This window comes from Oryctolagus cuniculus, chromosome 16 (assembly GCF_964237555.1).
Source record: "Oryctolagus cuniculus chromosome 16, mOryCun1.1, whole genome shotgun sequence".
In the NCBI taxonomy this organism is placed as follows: domain Eukaryota; kingdom Metazoa; phylum Chordata; class Mammalia; order Lagomorpha; family Leporidae; genus Oryctolagus; species Oryctolagus cuniculus.
In genome coordinates this window covers 41,330,124-41,356,953 of record NC_091447.1, presented here as the reverse complement: position 1 = coordinate 41,356,953, position 26,830 = coordinate 41,330,124, and the positions used below count along the sequence as shown (strand labels likewise).

The 26,830-nt window shown below is 40.3% G+C and overlaps 1 protein-coding gene across 20 annotated transcripts in view; it reads right to left on the bottom strand.

Annotated features, from left to right (window-relative positions):
- Positions 1–26,830, bottom strand: part of SGCE (sarcoglycan epsilon) — a 70,384-nt gene that overhangs the window by 9,684 nt on the left and 33,870 nt on the right. For 12 of the 20 annotated variants that reach the window (XM_017344312.3, XM_070059428.1, XM_017344311.3 and 9 more), the window contains 6 exons: positions 26,752–26,824; positions 22,124–22,322; positions 7,636–7,798; positions 5,052–5,263; positions 4,100–4,126; positions 3,173–3,361 (listed from right to left, as the gene is read on the bottom strand). In XM_017344312.3, the coding sequence (XP_017199801.3) occupies positions 3,173–3,361; positions 4,100–4,126; positions 5,052–5,263; positions 7,636–7,798; positions 22,124–22,322; positions 26,752–26,824 (863 nt within the window). The remainder of the gene's footprint in view (positions 1–3,172; positions 3,362–4,099; positions 4,127–5,051; positions 5,264–7,635; positions 7,799–22,123; positions 22,323–26,751; positions 26,825–26,830) is intronic. The other 8 variants (XM_017344314.3, XM_070059430.1, XM_017344310.3 and 5 more) reach the window with 1 other exon arrangement.

The following is a 26,830-nucleotide window of genomic DNA, read 5'->3' as shown; positions in this document are numbered from 1 at the left end:
CCCTGTGAAGCATTCCAGCAAAGAAGAAATTATCACTGTGGAATGCGTAACTGGCAGCCCCTCCTTACACAACTGCTCTGAAGTTTCAAAGACCAAAGTAGTTTCTATCCAGCTTTGAAAGAAAGCTTCCTGTGTCCATGAGTCTTGCTTGCGTAAGACAACATAAATCTTTAGCCACACTAATTCTTGGATTTCTGGTGTCAAGTCTGAAGAATAAACATGACATCTAGTAGTTAGCCCAACTGTTTATGATGATAAGATTAGTATACTTGGTACACATATGTAAAGATGAAAAGTATGCCTTTCTAGAAAAAGGTTAATTAATAAGTACAAGGCAGCATTATCCAAGCTTATACCTGGTTATCAAGTACAATAATGCCTCATCAAATATATCTCATTTTAATCTTGAGAATTCAATTGCATTCAAATGACCAAAATATTTATGTGTGTCTTGTTGGTGCTGAAATGAAACTTTAAAAACATGGCCATTTTTCAGGTAAAGAGTAAAAGTTGAATTTGCATAAGGACAGCTGTGATGAACCTGACACAATAAATTCCCTATTATCTGGCATGGTTGGAAAATGAGGTTAATGACATATTCTGGCTTATAGGGAGTTACCATAGAGACCATGCGCATATTATCCATTTCCAAGAATAAAAGAAAGATAATATACACTCAACGCTGAAACTACACCGAATGTAATTTAATTTTCCTCTGATGAGTCAGACGTACTTGATGATCCCACAGAGGCTCCTAATAATCACGGAACATCATCAATTATCTCTGTCCCTATTTATATAGAAGTGCCCGTTAATGGAGCTTTCCCATTAGTAGAAATCTGAATCACATGAAGGTTTTCTGGACTTAAAAATACATATATGTTGAAATTGTTGCAAGCTCGATGTAATAAGCTATTACATTTGCAAATAGAGAGATCTGATCAACATAATGACAGTCGTGATGGGCTCACAGAAGGACCAGGAAGATATACTTGGATGTAGACTAAACAGGAAATTTTATTTTGCTTGCATTTATGTAGCAATGTTGCAAAATTCTAACTGCAGGGAATCAGAATAATTTTAAGCAGTTATTCTCAATATATAGTTAGAAAAAGTTTCTCCCTTAAATTTTACCAGTGATAAACTGATTTAAAAACATATTCAAGTTCTCCTACTCATCATGCTAGTTTTGTGTGCTAAACTTTTGTAACATTGTATTTTGTCACTGGAAGAATTTCCCAAACTCTGTTCTTTGAAGATTACTCTGCTCTTTTCTCAAATTCCCCAAGTACATCAATACACTAAACTGTCTGAGAACTCTCCTGGTTTGAAAAGCAAACAAAACCTGTTTTCCAAGTGTACTTGGCCATTTTATTTTGAAGCAATTTTTCAATATTTTACTGACATTTTAGGATATATAAGAAATATTCATCTTAATAGGTATAAAAGCTTTTCATTTTAAAAATGAATTATAAGTCTATTCATAATTTTCATCTAGCAAAGGCAGGAGAGATTAAGAAACTGTGAATTATTACAGTATTTGCTAACATGTACCACTTCTTCTCATCAGTGTAGCCCTCTAAGGACCCGGGTTTTATGATGACCCATATTGGATAAGCTACCGACCTACAAAAGCACAGAAACCCACTCTTTTCCTTCAGGAAAAATAAATTTTGTGAAACTTCAATATATCTCAGTTACATTAGTATTTCTAAAACTCAAAAAAAAAAAAACTGGTAGGCTTTTATTCATTTATTTGAAAGGCAGTGAGAGACACAGAAAGAGAGAGAGGGCAAGACAGAGAGGACTCTCAGCCACTGGTTCATTCCCTAAATGCCCACAATGGCCAGGGCTAGACCAGGTTGAAGCCAGGGCTGGGAACTCTAAGTTTCCCACATGGGTGGCAGGAACCCAATTACACTGTCTCCCATAGTCCACACTGGTGGGAAGCCACAGTCAGAAAGTGGCCAGAGCTGGGAACTAGACTCAGGCATTCTGATCTAAGATACAAGTATCCCAACTAGCAGCTTAACCACTAGGCCAAGGGACCACTTCAAACAATTAAAATACAGGCAATCCTTGCTACTCTTAGAAGAACCTCAAATAATTACTTAAACACGCACATATATGTACAGGTACACAGACAAAACATACCTTAGCCTATACATTTCTACATAACTGGTATTAGAGAACTTTAGGAAAATATTCATAATACCTCTATACTGCCAAAGTATTCTGGACAAATTTATCTAGTGTTACTGTTACACATTCATTACTTTTTAATCTTCAAATGGCCACATGCATTTTACTTGGTTACAAAACAAACATTCTCAAGAGGAGTAAGTACCCAGAATGGTTCCCAGATAAACTTTTAATCAATACATGTTTACTTTTTAAATCATATCTTAAAGGGTGTGCGAGAAAGAAAAGAAGGGAGAGAGAAAGATTTTTTGTTTTGTTTTCTTTCTTTCTTTGGCATATCCACTCCACCCACAAAATTGAAGTGAAAGTAGAGAACCTCCAAAGCAAACTTGTGAATTCTAGGACTTGGGGGTAACTGAATTCAATTCATTTTAACACACAGTTAAGAAAAAAAAAGGAGCCACACACTTAAGAATAAAGTTTTACCCACCATTCCTGAAGGTCAAGACCCAACGTTGAGGCCCCTACAGTGCGCTTCAAGAAAGACTGAAAGTTTCCTCCACACCCTTCCCTCGGGCACTGGTGATGGAGTGCCCTCCTGGCTCTCTGACCCCAGCCCCGCTAGCACTGAAGATGTGCACTGATAAAATACAAATGGGAAGTATCTGTTCTGGCATACATGCAAATTCCTCACACACACACATTCACACCCTAAAAGTCCTTTATCCAGAGGCAAAAGATTCAGATTATACAGATCTGTGTAACTAAAAAGTTACAAAAATTAATCAATCTGTCATGCTTTAGGATCTGCTACTCTTCTCCTCACTCATCTGGGAGCAAACATAGCTTATTACCAACGCCAAGAAAGTAGAGTTGGAAATCTACACTATCAACATCCTTTTGGTATTTTCTGTCCCAGTTTTAAACAAACAAACAAAAGCAACAACCACCAAGAGCTGTGGTCTTTACAGACGTCAGGAAAGATGCGCGTGCGTGAATATTAACGCTGATGGCTCCACAGGATACTCACTGCTGCGTCTGCATCAACGGCATGTTCGTGCTGTCATAGTTGTCTGTGTGCAGAGGAGGTATGACTTCCCCAGTTACGGGGTGGAACACAGGAAGCGTTGACAGGGGCCATGCTATTTCTCTATTCTTGGACATATCCCGGAGCTCCTTGGTAGATTTCTGAATAGCACTGTGATGGACCAGTTGAATGCTAGGTCAAAAACAAATAAAACAACATACATTCAAAATCACATATTAGCCCTTTATAAAGGTCATCAATTAGAAAAAGTCATGCAATTTTTTTTCTTTTAAAATAACAAGACACTTTGGTACTATGGGCATTCTACTACAAATGATCTCAGAAAGACAGAAATCTTACATTCTTTTAACCTACCAAATCAAAATTATAAACTGATTTTTAAAATACACAAGTCTCACATTAAACTGAGCCGTGAACACTGTTTCACTATGATGGCCCTAAGTAACTAGTTTTCTATTTATTTTCTGTGGTTAGGATAAAACTATCCATGGCTTTTTTATTATTGCTTCTGGTGGGGGCATTTACCAATACTCACAGAATTTTCATTTTATGATAGGTTATTATTGTAGATTCAGGAAAACGTGTGTGAAAGATCTTTTCATCTGTTCTCTGGTTTACAGAAATGAAGATTGGGAAATCACATAATATAAATGGCAAGTTAATGTTCTGAATCTAAAATATTTTAGGCTGAATTTTTTAACCTAAGTAGTCTTTGTTTTAAAGCCCTTTTTAGTTCTGGTTCCTTCCCTCCTCAACATCTCTATTTAGAAGCAGCTTTCACGTCTATAAAATAAACTATGAAAGATGACGAATGGAAGAAAAGCAGGACACACACATGTACATAGCATGATGGGCAACTGAGAAGCGAAAAAAAATGACAAAGAAAATAACAGGAAAGAAGACACTTACTCTGGTGTTTGCATGTTTCTCTTTTCCCTAGAAACAAAACAAAATTTATGAATTAAATAATAGCATTGATATTTGGAACATTAAGACTCTATGCTCATGGGATCTTGCATGATGTGGAAATGCTGACATTGTTACTATTAGATGCAACCAGGCAGCATTTGCCACCAGGGTGATGACATTGCTTGGATGAGTATACAAACAGCGATGAAATACTGATGAGACACACACAGAAAAATGAAAAAAAGATGGAGACTGAGAATCAGGCTCTTGGCTGCAATAAATTCCATGGCCAAACAAAATCAAGCTACATATAAAAATGGAAGAGTTTGTTACTTGCTGCTTTATTATTATTTTTTATCCTTTGCTTTGTTACTCTGACTTCAGATAATCTCAGGAGAGTACCTTAATGGACACAGATGTCCTGAAAGTACTGTCTGGGAAGTCTCATTTCTCAAATTATACCATCTTTTCATTAATTTACTCCTATGTTATTTTTAATATATTTTAAACACTTATGTTGTGCTACCCTGTTTGACAGCAGAACAATTTCAAGAAGAATTCTGACCATCGCTTCTGCTCAAACTAAGACTATTTATTTATTTAAAATGCAATTACTATGTCAGTAGATTCCAGTTTCTGCTCACAGAAGATGGCTTGGCTGACCAAAATATCTAGTGCCAATTATTCTTGGGACTGTCTTGCCAGCATGAAGTTGTATCTAGTCTTAATAATTTTTGAATAAAGTAATTATATACCCTAATTTGATTTACTAGACTCAAAACTATTTTAATTCACTTTACAGAAATAAAACACTGCAGTTTGACTTGAACACAATTTCAATTCATTTATAAAGTGCTTTATGAACTAAATGAAACTTTGCTTTTAATGAAATCCTCTACGTTGTTATCTTAGCAGGCCCTCTAATTTCTTATTAGTGGTTTAAAGTACTCACACTCCTTCCCGTCGGCAGCACATGATATAAGCAAGTATTAGGAAAAGGACCAGTGCTACTGCCGAGGGCACAGCCAGGGTAATGAGGAAATCCGTGTAATAGTCTCTGCTTTTCAAAGAGTCAGAAGGGGGTTTGTATTCTCCACCATCAGGTAAAATCCCCTCTCCACGAATCACTTCCTGATAGGTGGACACTTGCTTAGTTTTATCAACCTGATACAAAGGAAGACAGTTACACATCAAATTAGCCATTTGTAAACATTGAGAATTTAGTATCTAGACACAGCAAACTATTCCTTGACAAACGCTTTAAAAAAGTCATCCTCTCCAAGGACTTCATCCCCCTAAATTTGCAATGATTTTCTAGAGTTAGAAGAGGAACGAAAGTTGGAAAGGCTCTCTCTTCACCTACTTCTAAGTCCTTCCAACACCACATCCACACCGTGCGTGTGCACATGTGTGTGTAGCTGCTCCTTCCAGTTTCCTTCCTCCAAAGCGGATTCCTTCACACTTCTGTATACACATTCCGTTCTCCAGCGACAGACCGCTGGTGCAGAAATTAAACAAATCTTGGACTGGCTGGTAGCCAGGTAAGGAGGCAGGGATTTTAGGATCAGGGAAAGAGAAAAAGTAAAACATGAGGGACAATTTCCAAATGCATTGTCCTTGATACTTCTGGCATCCAGCTAACAGAAGTAATTTTTAGGAAAAACAGTGTAAGGAATATAGAACCCATTCAATGCCATAGTTTTTTCTAAATTCTATCCTTGCATCAAAGAACACACACAGCACATACTCTATATTAATTTGCTTCCATATTAGTATGCTTTCACTGAGCTACATGAAATTATGCTAAGGTTTTTTCAAAGGACACTAAAAAAGTAGTCATGCAAAATTTGTTATTGGTTACTCTATTTGCTATTAAAAATAATACTTGGGAGAAACCTTTATGACATTACTGAATATCTTCTTCCAAAGACACCACTTGAATAATTCTGTTAATGATACAAGCCAGTAAGAATTTTATTTTCTGCCAAAGAAGTGATACTCTGACTCTTTTAAGGGCGAGAACTAAACATCTGGTGAATTTCCTTTTTAATCCTAAACATTAAGAGGTATATTGTCAATCATGACCTTATGCTTATTATGATTAGTTCTATGAAGTTTAAGTCCTCATTTTCCACTTCTTTCATATTTTATTTATGTTTATTGTGCAACTCTTTTATTTAAGCCCCCTCAAATCTTGTGGTAAGAGGTGGCATATAAACACATACATGTAAAATGAAAACTGAAGACCCTCAACCTTTCCATTTATAAGGCCTTACCATATAAACCACAGCCTTCAAAGATAAGTCATTTTTAATCTTTCAGAGGTTAGATCATGCTACTAAACATACACTCATTTTAAGGGACAACCCTAAGTAAGCGGGAGTGTCAGGGTCTGCCACCTGCTGACGGTGGAGAGAGGACTGCAGCTGTGACTGAGTTATGACTGCAGTTGCGTGGTCTTCTGCCCCCTTGTACCATCACTACCATGACTGAAACAGTGAGCTTTGAAATTCGACAATTACCTACAAGGTACATAAACCACAACAAGTTAATGATTTTACTTGATTTAAGAAGGCAAAAAAAGAGCATTATTCTTCTCAGATGCTATGGATGTGAAGAGTCCAGGGCAAAAGGCCACAAGGGGTGCCGAGTGTTGCACCGTGAGTACTTAAGTTCCTCACTACTGGATCCCGGAAAGCCATCTGCAAGTGGCTGCTCCAAGACAAAGATGGTGACAGTTTTGTCTCTGAGTCAATAACTTTGTTCAAATGTCAACTTTAAACTAGGATCTAATTCACTGAACACCAATCCTAGTCGACAGAAGTTAAAGCTGAAGATCATTTAAACAATTAAAACAACTTTCCTTTCAGATAGCAGAATCAAAATATTGTATTTAGACATTTAATATAAAATAAGTCTACACATAAACTTTTAACATATAATTTGTAGGAAATCTTACATTTTTAGCATGCAAATTAAAAAGTGATTTAGAAAGAAATATTTAATGTTTATGAATTTATTCTTAAGGCTGTGGGTAAGACTTTAACTTTCCTCACTTGGAATCGTTTCTTATCCCTTTAACCTTCCCTACAGTTTGAGTTTCCAGGACACGGGACCACAGCATGATGCTGCCTTGCTTTCAGATTTATTATTGCTCTCCATTCTCTCCTTCCCAAGTACGGTAGCTGTAGCCTAGGTAAGAAGAGACGTTCTGCGCTATCACATGGACTCTATTATCCGTGCTGATTTAACAGCCACCTGGGTGTCCAAGGGGCTCATTTGGACCACCTGCCAAGCTAATCCAGTCCCAGCAACTAATCAAGGGTAGAGAAAGTACAAAAGTGGAGATACTCTTTCCTAAATGGATGCACTGTCAACGAATTTAGCAAATCCTTAAACGCAAAGGAAGTCAATTGCAGTTAACAAAGTAAACCCAGGATTTGTTCCTAAAAGCAATTCAGGTTTTAGTCGAATATTATCTTCAGCCACATCAATCCTAATTACATTTACAAAAGCAAAATAAAACAAAAACTCACCAATGAAATTTTGCACCAGTCAATGTAAAATTGAGTACGAAATTTTTTATCACATGTTATAACAGGCTCCATTTCTTGACTGCATCTCAATTGATTCTGTGGATTTTCAACTTCTCGTAAACAAGAAGAAAATGGGACATCGGCACCAACCATGACATAAACACTGTAAAAATGTGAGACTCTCCAGTTATCCTTTAAGAAAATTGAAAACACTGAAAAACAATCCACCCTGAATGCCAGATTTATCCTTTAGAATTGAGGGATTAACTAGAATCATCCTTAAGGTAGGGGCCTAGGCTTTAAAAGCAGTGATTCATGTAGGGGCTTCTTTTCATTCATTCCTTTAGTCAACCAATATTTACTGAGCTCGTTAGTGAACAGGATACTTCCTTCATCCTACATTAATTTCAGAAATTTCAGTACATTCCATTTCACTCAAACTAGTCATGTTTAACATTCTGATTACTAGACCATTAATATTTTAGAAATTATTCTTAAGGCAAATTTTCTAGAAAACAGCTCTGTCACCAACATAGTAAGTAAGTAGTAGATTTTTACTTGAGCGCATTACAGCACTGTGAAATTACATCCTTGGAAGTACGGGAGTTCTAGGCAGACTCTGCTGTTTTACTCAAACTGTTGCCAGTTTTTCTAGTATAAACCTCTACATACCTGGTCTCTCATTAGGGAGCATCTCAGTCTTTTACAACATAGAAAAGAAAAACTACTGCTTGGTAAACACAAACAGGAAAAACAAAATGATCTTGGTGTGCTCCTTAGCATTTGTGGGGGAAAAAACTATCTAATAGTTAAAACTGAAGATAGTGACAGTATCTTTAAATTATCTTGGCGCACCCTGAAGAGAAAGGAATCTTGCTGGCTTTTCAAAAAGAATACAAAATCAAAAATTACTCCAAGTAAATATTTAGAATGCTATTACTACTTACAAAAGGAAGTAAGTTCAATAAAATTCTAGCCTCTTCCTTGTAAAAACAAACTGACCCTAAAATTCATAATAAAATTCAAGAGACTGAGAAGAGCTAACAAACCAACCAACAAACCAAAAAAATCTTGACTAAGAAAAACAAAACTGAAAAACAATTCCCAATTTGAAAACTACTCAAATCTCTAAGATGTTGCAGTTCTGGCGTAGGGATGGACACACTGATCAGTGGAATAGAACAGACAATAGACAAATAAAGTCTCAAATTCAGAAATTGATTATTTTCACAGGCACCAGGACAACACAAAGGAGAACAGAACAGTTCCTAGAACTGACAGTGCTGGGACGATTGGATATCCACATGAAAAGCAATGAAGATGTGTGGCTCCTCCGCCCGCGGATGAACGACACCGGACGCTGTTGATCCCCCTTCAGTAGGGTTTTTATTACAGTAAAGCAAGAGCAAGTAAAGAGAAGAAAAAAGGAGCGAACGAACGAACTGTGCCGGCTCTATTCCCCCTTTATAGTCCTCTCCCACCAATCCGTGCCCTGCTGGCGTTCCTGCAGTCATCACACCAATCAGGTCTCTGTCCACGCGCTAAGCGTGCCGTTCTCTTCCAATCAGAGGTTGGATCAGCTCCTGCAACTTCTAGCAGCCATGTTCTGTAACGTTCAATTCCGCATTCTTGTACTTCCTCTCGACGCCATGTTGTGGGAGACAGGCCCTGCCTCCCACAAAGATGGACTCCTTGCCTCACACCATACACAAAACTTGCCCAAAATAAACCAAGGAGGACGATTTCCAGTTTCTGATCTAGCACATAAGCCATCATGACAACAAGTAAAAAGCTGAACAAACTGAAAACATAAACAATTATGTTTAGGTCCACAAGAGAAGTGAGACCACAGGCAAACCACTGTCCCCAGGACTGCAGGGCCACACTCAGAGCACCACAACTCACTGGAGAAGAAACTCAAAGACTGAAACAGCCGAGGGAACCAGTGCCGAGGTAGAAAACTATAACTGATTAATCGTGAGCAGCATGGAAAATTCTGAGATTTAGCAGCTCTAGAGGGGCATTGAGTTTTATCTGGGGGCTCTACCAGGTTGTTACAATGAGTATCAGAGAAGAATTCCCTCCTGCTTCCAGCAGAGAGAGGGAAAATGGAACCATATGGAAATACAGTGGCACATTCTGTTCCTCTTAGCAAAGTCTGTCCTCAGGAAAAACTTACTTAACGAGAACCCAGTGAGCAGGGGCCATTATCAGAGCCCTACTGTCCTAAGGGAAAGGAAATACCCAACCAACCACAGCTGTCTCTATCCTTCCATGTGGAGGAAGGAAAATGGCCAACTCCGGGCCACGTTAGCCATCCCATCCCACCTAAAAGGACAGGATGAGAAGCACATGTAAAGTTGCCCGTAACCAGGTACGGCTCAGGACAAGACTGAGAACCAGTCACAGGATTTCAGACTGCTTCCCCTGCCTCCACACTCACCACTGCATTACTGATGGCCCTTTAGACCATTTTTTTGCACAGTAAATCAGTCTGGCTATCAAGAAAAAAAAAACCTACAAAACACACTGAAAGGCAAGAAACACAGTTTGAAAAGGCTGGATAAGCATCAGAATCAGGCTCACTATTACAGGGATGTTGGAATTATCAGACCAGAAATTTTTCAAAAACTAAGACTAATATGCAGAGGACTCTATTAAATAGAGCTGTTTCCCAAGAAATGTTAAAAGAAGTTCTGAGAGTTAAAACACAGGGCGGGGGGTGGGGGGGTGGAGGGGACACAGTAAGACTCAGAAACTCGGATTTACATAAGAAAAGTAGAACATTGGCGAAAGAGTAAGTAGAGGTCCAATACAAACTTTTATTTCTCTTATTTTTGTAAAGATTTATTTGAAAGGCAGAGTTACAGAGAGGGAGGGAGGGGGAGAGAGAGAGAGAGAGAGAGAGAGAGTCTTCCATCCACTGGTTCACTCCCGCAAAGGCCAGAGCTGGGCCGACCCAAAGCCAGGAGCCAGGAGCTGCTTCTGGGTCTCCCACGCAGGTGCAGGGGCCCAAGAACTTGGGCCATCTTCCATTGCTTTCCCAGGCCATAGCAGAGAGCTGGTTCAGAAGTGGAGCAGCTGGGAGTCGAACCAGTGCCCATATGGGATGGCAGCACTGCAGGTGGCAGCTTTACCAACTATGCCACAGTGACAGCCCCATCTTATTCTTAATTGATTTAATACACAACAGCTGTTTAAAGTAACAACAGCTGTTTAAAGTAACAACAGCAACAAGACATTCATTTGTGTATGCCTATCTATGCTTACATATAAGCAAAGTGAAAGACGATAGTAAAAGATACACCATGGTGGAAGAGGGATCATTTTGTTATTATAAGGTGTTCTTATGACCCATGAAGTGGTACTGTGGTATTTGAAAGAGTACTTGGTATACACATATTGCAAACTCCCAGGCACTAAAAAATGAAAAAAGAAGTACAAGCTTAGTGGCTGGCGGCGCGGCTCACTAGGCTAATCCTCCGCCTTGCGGCACCGGCACACCAGGTTCTAGTCCCGGTCGGGACGCCGGATTCTGTCCCGGTTGCCCCTCTTCCAGGCCAGCTCTCTGCTGTGGCCAGGGAGTGCAGTGGAGGATGGCCCAAGTGCTTGGGCCCTGCACCCCATGGGAGACCAGGAGAAGCACCTGGCTCCTGCCATCTGATCAGCGTGGTGCGCCGGCCTCGGCGGCCATTGGAGGGTAAACCAACGGCAAAAGGAAGACCTTTCTCTCTGTCTCTCTCTCTCACTGTCCACTCTGCCTGTCCAAAAACAAACGAAAGTACAAGCTTAGCGACAAAAGGAAATTAAGTAATAAGCAGTGCTCAATTAAAAAAAAATACAAACATGGGGCTGGCGCCGTGGCTCACTTGGTTAATCCTCTGCCTGCGGCGCCGGCATCCCATATGGGCGCCAGGTTCTAGTCCCGGTTGTTCCTCTTCCAGTCCAGCTCTCTGCTGTGGCCCAGGAGGGCAGTGGAGGATGGCCCAAGTGCTTGAACCCCTGCACCTGCATGAGAAACCAGGAAGAAGCACCTGGCTCCTGGTTTCAGATCGGCGCAGCGCCAGCCGTAGCAGCCATTTGGGGGGTGAACCAACGGAAGGAAGATCTTTGTCTCTGTCTCTCTCTCTCACTGTCTAACTCTATCTGTCAAAACACACACACACACACACACATACACAAAGTGGAAAAGTGGGGGCTGGCATCGTGGCAAGTGGCTTAAGCTGCCACCTCTCAGGCCAGCCACACACATGAATGCCGGCTGCTCCACTTTTGGTCCAGCTCCCTGCTGATGCTACAGGGAAAGTAGCAGATGACAGCACATAGTGCTTTGGCCCCTGCCACCCACGTGGAAGACGTGGATGGGCCTGACCCAGTCCCGGCCATAGTGGCCATTTGGGGAATGAACCAGCAGATATAAGATCTCTCCCCCCATACCCTCAACCCTCTGTAAATTTGCCTTTCCAATAACTAACTAACTAAATAAATAAATCTTTTTTAAAAAGTGGGAAATAAATCAATCTTTTTTAAAAGAGTGGGGGCAGTGATGTGGCAAAGCAGATTAAACCTCTGCCTGGGGTGTCAGCATCCCATATGAGTGCCAGTTGGACTCCCTATTCTTTCACTTCCGATCCAGCTCCCTGCTGATGAGCCTGAGAAAGTAGCCAAAAACGGCCCAAGTGCTTGAGTGCCTGCATCCACATGGGAGACCTAGAAGAAACTCCTGGCTCCTGGCTTCGGCCTGGCCCAGCCCCAGCTGTTGCAGCCATTTGGAGAGTGAACCAGCGGACGGAAGATCTTTCTTTCCCCCTCCTAGCCATCTCTCTGTAACTCTGCCTTTCAAATAACTAAATTTGTAAAAATAAAAAGTGGGAAGGTGTAAAAAAACAAAAATAGGGATAAAAAACAAAGGCAACTAAAAAATGCAGTAACAAATATGTTAGTAATTCAACTATATCATTAATCACTTTAACCATCAATGATATAAATGCAACTAAAAGAGATTGTCATAGTGAAATAAAACACAAAATCCAATTATATACTATATAGAAGAAATCTACTTTAAATATCAAAACAGATAGGAAAAAGCAAGCTGATGAAGAAAGATATGCTAACACTAATCAAAAGAGAACTCGAGTAGCTATAGTAATTTCACAGGACAGATCGCACAGCAAGGAAACTTACGAGGCACAAAGGAAGTTATAACATAACAATAAAGGATCAATTCCCCAAGAATACAAAACCAACCCTCATGTGCATGCACCAAGTAATGGAGCATGAAAACCAGGACACAACAACTGATGAGAAAGGATGAATCCACTGTCCTAGTGGAAATTCCCATATCCTTCCTACCAGAACAGATAACATTCAGCAGGCAGAAAACTGGCCAAGACACAGTTCAACTGAACAACATCTTCAGCGTCTTAATAGACACCTGTAATCTATTTCATCCAAGAATATCAGAATACACATTCTTCTCGAGAAGAACATTCACCAACATTTAAGCCATGAAACACAACCAATTTAAAAAGAACAGACTATGTGCAATGTTTGCTCTCAGACTACAATGGAATTAAAACTATAAATCAGTATCAAAAGAAAACTAGAAAGTCCCAAAATGCTAAGGCAATTACACAACACATTTCTGAGTAACACAAGTGTCAAAAAAGTCTTGAGAGAAGTTTTAACATATTTTTGAACTAAATGAAAATGAAATGATAACTTATCAAAATTTGTGGGGTGCAGCAGAAGTAGTATCTAGAAAGACATTCATAGCAGTGAATGTCTATATCAGCTTCCTTCATAATTGTTAGAACTTGGGGACAATGAATACGTCCTTCAATACATGCGTGATTAATCAATGGGGCACACCCTGGAAGATGCAGTACTATTCAGTACCAAAAATAAATTGGCTCTCATGCCACAAAAAGACGTGAAGACCTGGGAGAAACTTATCTGCATATTAAGTGAAGGAAGCCAAGCTGAAAGGCTCTATACTGCATGACTCCAACTAAATGATGCTACGCAAAGAGCAAACTACACAGTCAGCAAAAAGACCACCAGTTCTCAGGGGCTCGGGGAAAGGAGGATTGGACACACAGACCACAGGCGACTTTCAGAGTAGGGAAACTACTCTGAATGCTAATGCAATGTAATGATACAACTGTCATCACACGTATGTACAGACCCAGACAATGGACAGCACAAAAGTGGAACCTAATGTGAACTAAGGACTCTGGGAAATAATGACGTGTCAGTGTAGATTCATCAATCATCAAAATGCAAAGTTAAGCCAATGTAAGCATTAAGTTGAGACCAAAGCTGTGAAGGCACCTGCGCAATGGGGCACAGTCACATAGACACACTTGTATTTTACATCACATGTCAATCAGGATTTAGTATTGATCTGAAAGTGCTTAAAAAAAAAAGAAGGAAAACTATGGTACCTCAAGGAAACAATGATTAAACAATGAACTGAAACTAAAGATTAAAAACTGAATCAAAAACTCAGAAGTAGACAGGAGACACCACTGGTAAAGCAGTTAAGTGATCAGGACTATAAACATATTCTTTTTTTTTTTAGAAGATTTACTTATTTATTTGAAAGGCAGCATTACAGAGAGGCAGAGGCATTCAAAGAGAGAGAGAGAGAGAGAGAGAGAGAGAGAGAGAGAGGTCTTTCATCTGCTGGTTCACTTCCCAGATGGCTGCATCGGCCAGAGCCAGGAGCTTCTTTCTGGCCTCCCACTCAGGTGCAGGGGCCCAAGGACTTGAGTCATCTTCCACTGCTCTCAGGGGCCCAAGGACTTGGGTCATCTTCCACTGCTCTCCCAGGCCATAGCAGAGAGCTGGATGGGAAGCAGAGCAGCCAGGACTCGAACCAGCACCCACATGGGATGCCTGTAATGCAGATGGCGGCTTTTACCCACTATGCCACCCTGCCGGCCCCAACATATTCTTTTTAAAACAAATTATTACTTTCAAGCTTCACATAAAGCCAATTTCTATCCCCTTATTAACTGCCTCGCCAACACCATATTTTGTCTTGATAACTGAAATATATTTGTAAATACGGAGACAAAATGAATATTTCTTACAACTGCTAATGGCCTTCTTGTTTAAACATGACAGTGATTTGCATTTGTAATTAGCGAGATTTTAAACTAATTCACTTCCAGATAATATAAATGGGCATAAAAATTTTGGGTGCTTTAAAATTTTTTTCATAAATTATAAAAACAATATAAAGACATTACAGAAAACTTAGGTTATAAAAGCGGAACACATTTACATTACCAGGAAAACTATTTTCATTTTCCAATGTACCTTGCAGAATATTTTTCAAATGCATATATTTTAACCTAATTGCAATCGTCTCTAAAATATAATTTTGCATCCTGCTTTTTCACTTAATACATCATAAGCATTTTCCATATTGTAGTCTTTGTAATTATAGTTTTATGGCAATATAATTTTTAAAGTGCACATGATTTATTCAGCAATTACTGCAGAGTTGGACATGCAGTTGCTTCCAATTTTTGATGTTATAAATAATATTGTGAAGACAATCTCTGTGCATATTCCTTAATGTTACTATCTTAAGAGAGATGCCTAGAAGTGGAAACACTTTTATGACAGTTGACACTCACTGCCAAATGACTTTCCTCTCCACTTGGACGATCATAAACTTCACAAACTTAGTATGTTCCCAGCTGAGCTCATCGTCACCCCACCCCACCTCTGCCTGTCCCCCCTTCTATCTTCTTCTCTCAGTGACTGGCATCCCCAGATGCTCAAGTCATGAGCTCAAGCACCATCATCTTTGACTCCTTCCCCCGTCTCCACATATTCAATCCATCATCACTCTCTGACACGGCCCTGAAATAACTCTGCATGCACACATCCACTGTCCCATCCCCTGGTGCAACGCTTAGTTCCATCGCCGTCATTTTCCACAGGGAACGAACCAACAGTCCCTTAGTGGTTCCCCCTGCACCCAGCCTTTCCTGCTATTCCCCAGGAGGCTGTGGGCTGAATGAATGAATGAATGAATGGCATCACACCAGTCTAAAAACACAAGCACAGCACAAATGTCACCCTAAGGAGCAGCAGATACTGGATTTGTCTTATAGGTTAAAAAAAAGTATTGCTTCTTTCATAGAATCAATAAGTTTGAACATGCTGTCTATCTTAATAATTTAGCATGAAGCCATATGTAACACCAATTGCACAGTATACAAATAAAATTGTTTTTCATAATTTGATTTTTTCCTTTTAGATAGCTTTTTGAGATACAGAAATCTAAAACTTTCATGAGGTAAAATGAGGATGATCTTTACCTCTCTGACCTCAGCTGATGTTTTCAAACTTCAAATATGTAAATCAATGAGATGGGAGTGTATTTTCAAGTACAATGTTCTCAATGAATGGTAACAAAATAGAATGCCTCAAATTATTAAAAATTGGAGTACATTACATAAATTGTTTCTTATGGATAATTGTTTCTTCCAGTTGGAGAAATTCAATCTCTGTTCTATGAAGTACAGTACTTACATTGAGGTCTTTAAGCACACAACGTGAAGGGCCAGTGCTGTGGCACAGTGGGTAAGCTGCCACCTGTAACACCGGCATCCCATACAAGTGCCAGTTCAAGTACTGGTTGCTCCACTTTTAATCCAGCTCCCTGCTAACGTACCTGGGAAAGCAGTGGAGGATGGCCAAGTACTGCCACCCACATGGGAGACCAGGATGGATTTGTAGGCTCATAGCATTGTCCTGGCCCAGCCCTAGCCTTTGTGGCCATTTGGGGCCTCCCTCTCTGTAATTCTGCCTTTCAAACAAATAAAATAAATCGTTTAAAAAAGCACATAATGTGAAGAGACAAGCAATGGGTAAATAATTTAAATCAAAACTCTTTTCAGCAATAGCTAAATAGGTCCAATGATTGTATGTTTTCCCGAGGTTTCACTAATTGATGTATTTTATTCTTTGGTTGCATATAGGAAACAGAAACCAGTTCAGAGAAGAATGTGTTCATGTGGATTACATGTTGCCTGGGATCCTTGAGCTCTCAAAAGCAGCAGGACTAGGCTTCGTGTCTTTCCTCTACCCCACTTCTTTTTTCTGTACATATCTGCAGTAACACAATACAAAAATAAGGGGCCGGCACCGTGGTGCAGTAGGTTAATCCGCCTGCGGTGCCAGCATGCCATGTGGGTGCCAGTTCTAGTCCCGGCTGCTCCTCCTCCAATCCAGCTCTCTGCTCTGGCCCGGGAGGGAGTGGAGGATGGCCCAAGTGCTTGGGCCCCTGCATGGGAGACCAGGAGGAAGCATCTGGCTCCTGGCTTTGGAACAGCGCAGCTCCAGCCATAGTGGCCATTTGGGGAGTGAACCAGGGGAAGGAAGACCTTTCTCTCCGTCTTTTCTCAATAAATAAATAAATAAAATCTTTTAAAAAATGCAAAAATACGATGAAAAAAAAGAACAAAGGCTTAATTTGATTATAACAAAACATAAAACAAAAATGAAAAAGTAAACAAAAACTGGGGGAAAACTGAAAAATTGACAGGATTAGTAATTCTGTTGTAATCCAAAGCAGGGGTTTGTTTCACCCAACTTCCTCATACTCCATTCAAACTAGGAAAAACAGTAAGTGCTGCAATTCGCATTACTGGAACGGGAGAAGTGTGGCAATTCCTTGGAAAGGGAGAAGTGTGGCAATTCCTTGGAGACCTGAAGGTTTTGTCAGCACTGAATTTGAGAAGAATTCTTCCTTGTGTTCATGTTCCTCTCATTCATGCTCATCTGACAGGCCTCACGGATGCCACTGGGTCCCCCAAATCAAAATCTCTATGCCGTACTTCCTGCATTCAGTCTTTCCCTGATTTCTCTAAGTGTGATCTCTCCACGATGAAAACTTAAACGATCATCCATTTCCTGCAAAGGAACTGACTACTTCAGGATGAGAACAACTTTTCCTGGTATGCAAAGCCCAACACGACCTGGTCTCTGCTGCCCTGGTAACAATCAGTTCTGGACTCTTCTCATCTATTTCCACGCTTAGATTACCAAATCCCCTCTCCCCATCACGCTTGTTTTAATTTGAACGATACAGCAAGCAAGAAAGATCTTACTGTCTGCTGGTTCACTCCCCAAATGCCTGCAACAGTCCGAGCTGGGCTAGGTGGTGGCCAGGAGCATGGACTCCATGCAGGCTTCCGCTGAAGGCATCCCCTCTTCCTAGAGTTCTTCCTCACATCCCAGCAGGTGCACACGCACTCTTCTTTTCAACTCAGTTCAGGTTTCACCTGCTCTCTGCATCCTCCCCAAGCACAGGTGACGTGCAGGAGTTCTCTCTGTGAACACCTCAACTGAGTTACGCACGACATTGATTTGAACGATCTGATCTTCTATCCAGTTTCTAGAAGACTGTCACATAAATTGTATTTTTTAAAACATTGTGCCAAAGACATCAGCAGTGTTCTCCCATTAAAAACTACTAATACATGTTATAAATGTAAACTATGAAAGAAAAAAATTGCATAATTTAGAACAGACTACTGAACATGCAGCTGAACTGATTTTGTTGATTAGTTCTGTAATAAAAATGGACTGATACGGGTTTCCAGTTTTTATTTTATTAAAGACATTATCAAGAATTCCTGTCTCAGATCAGCACCATTTCACGAAGGAAATGATATCTGCATGGAACATATAGAAGGGACACAAAGGGCAACTAAGTCACCAAAGATGGAGACAAGTTCAGAACCTGACTTCCCATCAGCCTGACACTTGCCAGTCACTGAGTTGCATTATCTTCCTCAAGTACAACTTCTTACTGAGGACTCTGACACAGACAAAAATCAGACAATTAATTTGAGGGAGAAGTTTCTGAGATGGTCTAGAGAATAAATTACGACTCTGCTGCTGACTGAGGCTAAATCTGCATGATTTGGTAACCAGAGGAAATAGTGGTAGGTTTGACAATCTCTTATGAAAAGTGAGTATATTCTTTAATCCTCACACCCCATCATTCCCTTCATAGCCACCATTTACACCACGTCATTCAACTGCGGTTGGCAGTTATGACATGCCTAGAATGAAACATGAACCTGCTCCTCTTTCCACCAGCTTTATCCCAGGCTAAATACATCCACGAATCCTTAGCCCCTGGCTCAGCGTCAAGAGCAAAAGCAGCACTGAGACCAGCCCCAGAGACAGCACAGTTGCTTGGGGGTTATGGCAAGTGAAAATGAATTTTTTCAGAGGGCTCAACCCTCCTTTGCAGAAGCTTACTCACTTTGAAGTAAATCTTTATAATTGTTTTCTGTTTGCTTTAGGAGCAGTCTGAAGGCTGTCAGTGAGTTCTGCAGAAATGAAACAACGCTCATCAGGAAAGAGGAGGAGCAGGGATGCTGCAGAGTGGGTTCTTGAAGACTGGTGCTTACTAGCACTTTAGGTTTCCTCCAAGGGTCTACACTGAGAGCTACTCCGTCATCTGCTGTTTATTTGACTACATAGATCAAGTATGGAAAACAATCTGCCATTAGTAGATTGTCACTGTCATGGTAATAGGAAAACATTTCATAGAGTTTTTAAAAATTTTTATAAATCCAGGACCACTACTTAAGCTATGCATTAAGCAGAACATTTATTAGGTGATTAATAAAAAACATCTGACACATAGAAAATGTATATATTTAAGTAAGAATTTTAGAAAATCAAGGGATGTGATTCCTTTGCTATCTCTGTTCCTACCTCTTGATAACAGAAAACTGAAGCAAAAAGTGTATTAATTAAAGACAATATTCCTCCATTCAATAGGAAGTCACCAGAGATGAATTAAGCATAGACTCATTTCTAAATTCAAAGCAAAAATCTGTCTTTGTTACTATGACATTATATGACAACTAAAGAAACTGTGCATAATCATCCCCAAGAACAAACATTTCTTCTGAATTACTATTCAAGTAGGATCTTATTTTACTGGTGCTTGTATAGGGCACTGGAGTAACAGAGGTGGCACTGGGCACAATTTATAGAAATGCTATTTTAAAAGACTCCTCATATGAATACTTTGTAAAGGTTAAGGCTTAACATTAAATTAAAACTCATGGAAAGCATTTCAAGTTGGGAAGGGATCTGAGACAAGAGTCTAAATAAATGCCGCAGGACTGACTCTCTCAAATATCTCACAGCATGTGCCGCCCTCTAGCAGGTGCTGGGGGTCAGTCAGCTAATGACTGAATTCTCCAACAAGTACTTGTAGGACAAAAATTCTGTTCTTAATTTAGAGTCACATGCTCAGGCCCAGCCCTGGGCTCAAAGAAGTAGAAGGGCAGGAACATATCTGTATTTTTAATAATGCTCCCCTGGCAGTCCTCAGGCTAGATATGGTTGAGAAGCACTGTTTTAGGTCAGTGTACTTTGTTTTCTTAAAGATACATATATTTATTTATTCAAAAGTCAGAGTTACAGAAAGAGAAAGAGAGAGGGAGAAAGAGAGAGATCTTCTATCTGCTGGTTCATTCCCCAAATGGCTGCAACAGCCAGAGCCAGGCCAGGCTGACCCAGGAGCCAGGAGCGTCTCCTAGGTCTCCATGAGGGTAACAGGGGCCAAGCACTTGGGCCATCTTCTGCTATTTTTCCCAGGCCCTTAGCAGGGAGCTGGGTTGAAAGTGAAACAGCTGGGACTTGAACTGGTATCCATGTAGGATGCTGGTACTGCAGGCAGCTTTGCCTGCTGTGCCACAGCACCAGCCCCCCGAGTCTAGTTTAGAGGGTTGCTTACCACGACTGAAAGGAGAAGGGGTGAGCCCCAAAGAATGGCACCTATAGAAAGCTCCACCAATGCCTGGCTTTTGTGCCTGCTTCCTCCAACACCTTTTACTTGTTTTAACAGTCATTGTGGAACGCATCAGTTCACAAAAATGGTTGAGAAAGGTCCCTATTTGGAGCATGCTTTCAGGAGAGATTCCTCTTCCACAGCCCTGCTTCGCCTTCTCGGTGGGAAACAGGACCATACCACACCTCTGAAGTGAAATGTAAGCTCCAAAATGGAAAAGACCAACTATTTCCCTCAAAGCACTTCGATATGTGCTTGACTGACTTCAAAAGCCACTGCTGTAACAGAAGACAAAATTTAATTCTAAAATGTTTCAACTGAACTTAAAAACAAGAAGTTCACTGATTTTCCCCACCTGCGCTTGCCTGCTCCCTCAGACTTCTGTGTTTGTGACCTTCCCCTTTAAGCTACCCTTAAATTTAATTCTTAATGACCCAAGTGTCCTAGTTCATTCCAAATTACCACCTGTTTAAAAGTGTGTTGGGGGCCGGCGCCACGGCTCAATAGGCTAATCCTCCACCTAGCGGCGCCGGCACACCGGGTTCTAGTCCCAGTCGGGGCGCTGGATTCTGTCCCGGTTGCCCCCTTCCAGGCCAGCTCTCTGCTGTGGCCAGGGAGTGCAGTGGAGGATGGCCCAAGTGCTTGGGCCCTGCACCCCATGGGAGACCAGGAGAAGCACCTGGCTCCTGGCTTCGGATCAGCGCGGTGTGCCGGCTGCAGCCCACCAGCCGTGGCGGCCATTGGAGGGTGAACCAACAGCAAAAGGAAGACCTTTCTCTCTGTCTCTCTCTCACTGTTCACTCTGCCTGTCAAAAAAAAAAAAAAAAAAAAAAAGTGTGTTGGGATTATGGGTGAAGATGGAGTCAGAAAGTTGGGTTATTTGTGCAAAACCTCCTGTATTTTTTTAGGATTGGGAGTGGGAGCGGGAAAAGCAAATCTCCAAGATATTGATGTTGATACTTTCAATTTACACAGGCTGTGTTTCTTGATCTCTATAGGGATACAGGTCGTACTTTGGTCTTAGCATTGCATGAATATTGACAAATCCCTTCCGAATGTGTTGTCGTCATTATAACAACTTTGGGGGAATATGCTGCCCACTGGACCAGATGAGCAAATCAGGGCACAGAGGAGCTTAGCATTTGCCTATTGTCACCCAGTCTGTGAGTGACAAGGCCAGGCTTTAGGCTCTCGTGTCACAGGAGCGGTTTTCAAATCCAATCCAGCCATCAGTCACCAACACATGGTGGAAAGAATGTTAAAGGCGAAGAAACAGTTTCCTAGAATAAAGTTACAGCCGTCGCGCATCCTTCTGCAGCTGATAACTGGGCCATCAATTTCCTTTGAAATTCATGGCCTTAAATAATCAGCTTTCTCTATGGAAGACACAAAAGACTTAGTGCTATAATTTATGATGCTGATCCTGATCTACAATTACATTCACAGGTCCTGGAACCTGAGATATGAAGAACCATTAACACAAGCGCTTTGTCAATACAGAAAATTGCTAGTATGTGCATATCTTTATAATATCTGTTTCTTATTAAAACGAAAAATGCAACAGGCCATCGTCCATCTGTAAGTCTGATAAAATCACCATATTTAAAATCCATATTTAAGGCAACGAGATAAAGGTCTGCTTACCCCTCCTTCATGTCATTAATGGGAAGCGGCACCCGGCCACCCCTGTCTAGGGCCGACGTGATGTTGATGGCATTCAGGCGCTCCGGCTGCCACACATTTTTCACCGCCCCCAGAAAGTCTCCGAGAACCTCACTGGCCAACATTTCTTCCACGTTCATATTTTTAATGAAGAATTCTGCCTGATATGGCAATGGGAAGTCTAATTTTGGTGAAAAAGGGTATGCATATTTTTAATGAAGTAGTATTTTAAAAGAGAAACAAAAGAACAATTTGAGTTTGGTTCAGTTCTGTCACGATCTTGGCAGTAGAGAGTGGCTGTGGTACTAGGCAGCTGTCTGGACACGTGGCTTCTGCAGCCCTGGACTGACCCAGCAGCAGACTGACAATATGTGAGGGAAAAAAGTCTGTCCTGAACACGTACAGACTTCATTTTTTGTTACTCTTCCCTAAACGATATAATACTGGTTTACATTGTAGTAGGTATTAGAGTTAATCTAGAGATGATTTAAAGTATGGTGGGGGCTCATCTTTTACATAGGGAACTTGAGCATCTGCAGAACTCAATATCTGAGGTGGGTCCTGGAACCAAACCCTTACAGGCACTGAGATGCCGTCAAAGGCTTTCTGCATAGCAAAGAGTGTATCTACAAACAAGACATCCAGTAGGAACAGAACCTATCTACGATATGATGAACTCTGAAGTTCAGCAGGGCAAGTGTAAGATTCAGCCATAAGTGGAAGAAAGATTTAATCTGAATTTTTAATTTATAGTATTGCTATTTTTAAGAGCATATGAATCCTCTTCCTACAGAAAGTACTGATTATATGTTCATTAAAAATTCTAAAAATCAGAATAATTCTATTTTGATCACTCCATAATTAAAAATTTCATAAAAATGATAAAGATTTCATACAATTCTTTTTCTCACATTGGTAAGACATTAATTAGCTGTTTTCCCCAAAATTTTTCTTTAACATTTCATAATATTGTGATCCAACCCAATATCAAATTCAAGTCCTCAGGATAAGAAAGACTAAGTGGACATAAAAATATTTCAGCTTTTCCAGTATTACTCTTGAATTATCAACACCATTTCCCATACTATGTTTTATTTAGATAAAGAATGGATTTTATTTAATAACATTTCTGTAATACAGGTTAATTTTTAAAAAACTGTTGACTAGGAGGCAAGCAAAGCTAAGGGAGTTAGGTGGATATAACATTTAGTGTCCACAAGAGGCGAAGAGGTGTTTGCGCTTTCTCTATCCCATCAGATGGAGGAGGTTTATCTTCGGCAGGCTCCAGGAACACACTGTAATTTCAACTTCCCTCCTTGGACTTTTATCTAAGCTAAAGGACATCATGTATAAAAGTGCTCTGCAGAGTCCCTAACACATGATAAGAGCACAAAATATGAAACTTTATGTAACAATTAAAAGAAAAATAAGAAAGGAAGCAGGAAGAAGGGTGGGAGTGAGGGAGGGAGGGAGGATGTGGTGGGAAGTGTTATTATGTACTTAAAACTGTATGTAAGAGATACCTGAAATTTGTTCCATTTATATAAGTAAAAATATGAAATTTTAGCTCTTAAAGTAGAAAAGGCTGATTATCTGAAATCTTACTAAAAGAAAACGTTTCTGACTACGCAGATGTAAAGTACTCAACAGGGCTCACACTCTGTATCTTCTCATTTATTTCAATAAAGTCAAGGTATTTGTGAAGTCTTCTATTCCTATTTAAAAAATAAAAAATAAAAATTACAGAATGAGTACCTGAACATTTGATGACCTCATTTCTTATGAAACCTCTTTCATATCAAAATCACAGGATGCCAGAGATGAAGCCAGGAAAGAAACTGTGGCTTCAAAGTTTTCAACAGGATGTGGTCAGTTCTTCTGAAAGACCCTAATCACAGAGGGTCCTTTCTTTGTCTCCTATGTGGACAATTCTTGGGCTATCATCTTACTAGGTCTGTTTAGTGGATGGCCCATCTGCGATCTTCTAATATTCAATATATTTGTTCTCTTTTATGCAGATAACTGTCTTGTTACAAATACATTCCCTCTCTTATACAGAAAAAAACAGTAGTTTAATCATGTTACATTTTCCTCCATACCTGGAAATAATCATGCAGAAATGTGTGATGATGAAGAGTTTCTTGGCAATAAATAACACCATATTTATAAAGAATACCAAACATAGTTTTTGAATATGCTGGAAGTCTATAACCTATTCATTTCATTCCATGTCTCTACATCTGGCTTTCTAAGGAAACAGGCATAACTTTGTTCTTAAAATCACTGCTACTTTTTTTGTGAGAAATGTTATTTGGCTTTTCTTGATCCATGCGGCCCTGCTGCTTGGCTCCCTTTCCTAGACCCGCTGCGAGGCCTGTTGCTACCACCACGCCCCTTGGCGGCTCTGGGCTGTGCGGCTGCCTGCTGTCTGTCCCGCCAAGAGCTGTTGCCAGGCATCCCAGAGATGACTCACAGCAGCTTTCTAACTCTGGGGAAATCCCAGGTCTGCTATATTTGTAAGTCACAGAGGCCAAGAGAACAGTAGGCCAACAGATTGGTGGCAGGCCTCGAAGGCGCTAAACCCAATTTAGAGAATCACTTTATGTACTCTCCTGGAACTCCACGCCATGTGAGTCTACACGACTAATTTCCCATTAGGTCGCTCCAAACCAGAGCAGCTGGGCAGGGAGTTGGACACAGCGTGATTACCCTGGTACACAATTCTTACTGTTTGTTTCCTTCGACCTTATCTGAGACAAACAGTGTGAGTGTAGGCCAGGCTCAAAGATGCACATTCCGGTGCACATATTCATTCTGTCTGGGCCAGCAAGGACAACGCATGACCTTCAAGTTCAGTGCTTTTCCAGGAGTTTGGAGCCACTGAACTCCACATAAAAGGCAATGGAGCAGCTCTGCCTGAAGTCAAAGTGGAGTCTCCCCAAACTCATCCACTCCTATTTCCTCATCGGCACACCTTCAAAACCCCTGACTTAGATAAACAGAGCCTCATGGCAGATTTCAATCTGACAGCTGCCCCGCAGGCTTCCATCATATGTAATGGACCACAGATCCCCAGACAACAACTCCTATTAAGATGCCTTGTGTACTCTATGTCTCCAGCACTAGGACTAGACTTGAGAAGGCAGATGTTCAAGCTGAAGACTAGGCTGTATTTCAGTTGGTAGGGATGCCCACTTCTGACCCAGAGTTTCCGGTCCCCTATGAGAGCTCAGTGGTGAAGGTACACGGTCCAAGCTCACTGTAATATAAAACTACAATGAGAAGCTCTCGTGGAGGAAGGAAACACATACTCTGCTCATCAAGGGTGTTCCAATTCTACTATGGCACCTCAGACTGGATACATGCATTCAATCAAAATCGCAGCCAAAAACAAAAGTATCCCTGATCCGAACATGAATATCTACGAAGAGGGGAGTGGGAGAGCGGTCTTCTGTCTAGGTCCACATAACAGGCATCTCACATAACTCACTTTTTCATATATGAAGATCCTTTAGAATTTTAAACTTACATTATTTGTGGTCTGCAGTTGATACTGCTAAAATACCCATGAAAACATTCAGTTAGGGGGATTCAAGTCTTCCAAGAGTCTCACCATGTACATAGTATCAAGATTACAGAAACTGCTTTATTTCATGTAGAGATAATTTTTAACTCAGCCTTGACTGAATTATCAGGAATTCAAAATTAATAGATTCTGATAACATGTTTTACTTGCTTGTTTTTTAACAAGACTTTTCCTATCAAAGTAAATAGTAGCAAGACTTTTCCTATCAAACCATACAATTGTTTCATTGTATTCAGAAGGAAAAACATTCTGTATTAGTTTCTTTCTTGTCACCTTCGAAAATGGTGTTTAGAATAGGCAGCATTATCCCATGACTTACAAATTTTAACTACAAGGTTTTAAGTGGTGTGTTTTTTTTTTTTTTTTTCCCAGTCAACTGCCAAATTAGGGTGAAAATACTTGTGAGGGTAATTCCTGGAATATCTTTTGTCTCTAACTTTGGAATGCTTCAGGAAATTACTTACAGTTTGAGTACACACAACTTGAAAGTCTTGTGGACTCTAGCAATTACTGATGCATGATTAGCTATTTGGGAAGGAAACTGTGTCCCAAATTACAGCTTATTTCTGCCTTTGAATAACTCTGTCTTCACATACAACAGGACTACAAGCCAGGATAAACTTTTAAGTGAAATAACAAAACTGTCTGAAACAACTATTGGTGTACTCTATGATCACTCTGTCTTATGTCCATTTCAAGCCTTAACTCTTGGAATCCTTACCCCAGACTTTTGAAAGAAATTTTATTCTTAGTCCCATTTTACAGATGACAGAAAGCAAAGCTCAGAGAAATGAATGGGTGCTCTGTTCAGCTCCTTCCCCTGAGTGTTTCATCACTATAATATACTGTATGATATTTTACAACAAAATAGATATTGCTTAGGGTTAGTTTATGCATTTTAATATTTCATTGGTTACATCAGGTACGTGATGTTTAAGATTCTTAACTATATTTTATATAGTTACAAAACACAATGAAGTACTTCTTGTAAACAAGGAAACCATGTATTTTTTTCCATACCTACCTTCTGCTGACATTATATTAATTATCAAATTATGCCTTGCAGTCTCAAAGGTACGCCTGTTGTAGGCTGTTATCTATTA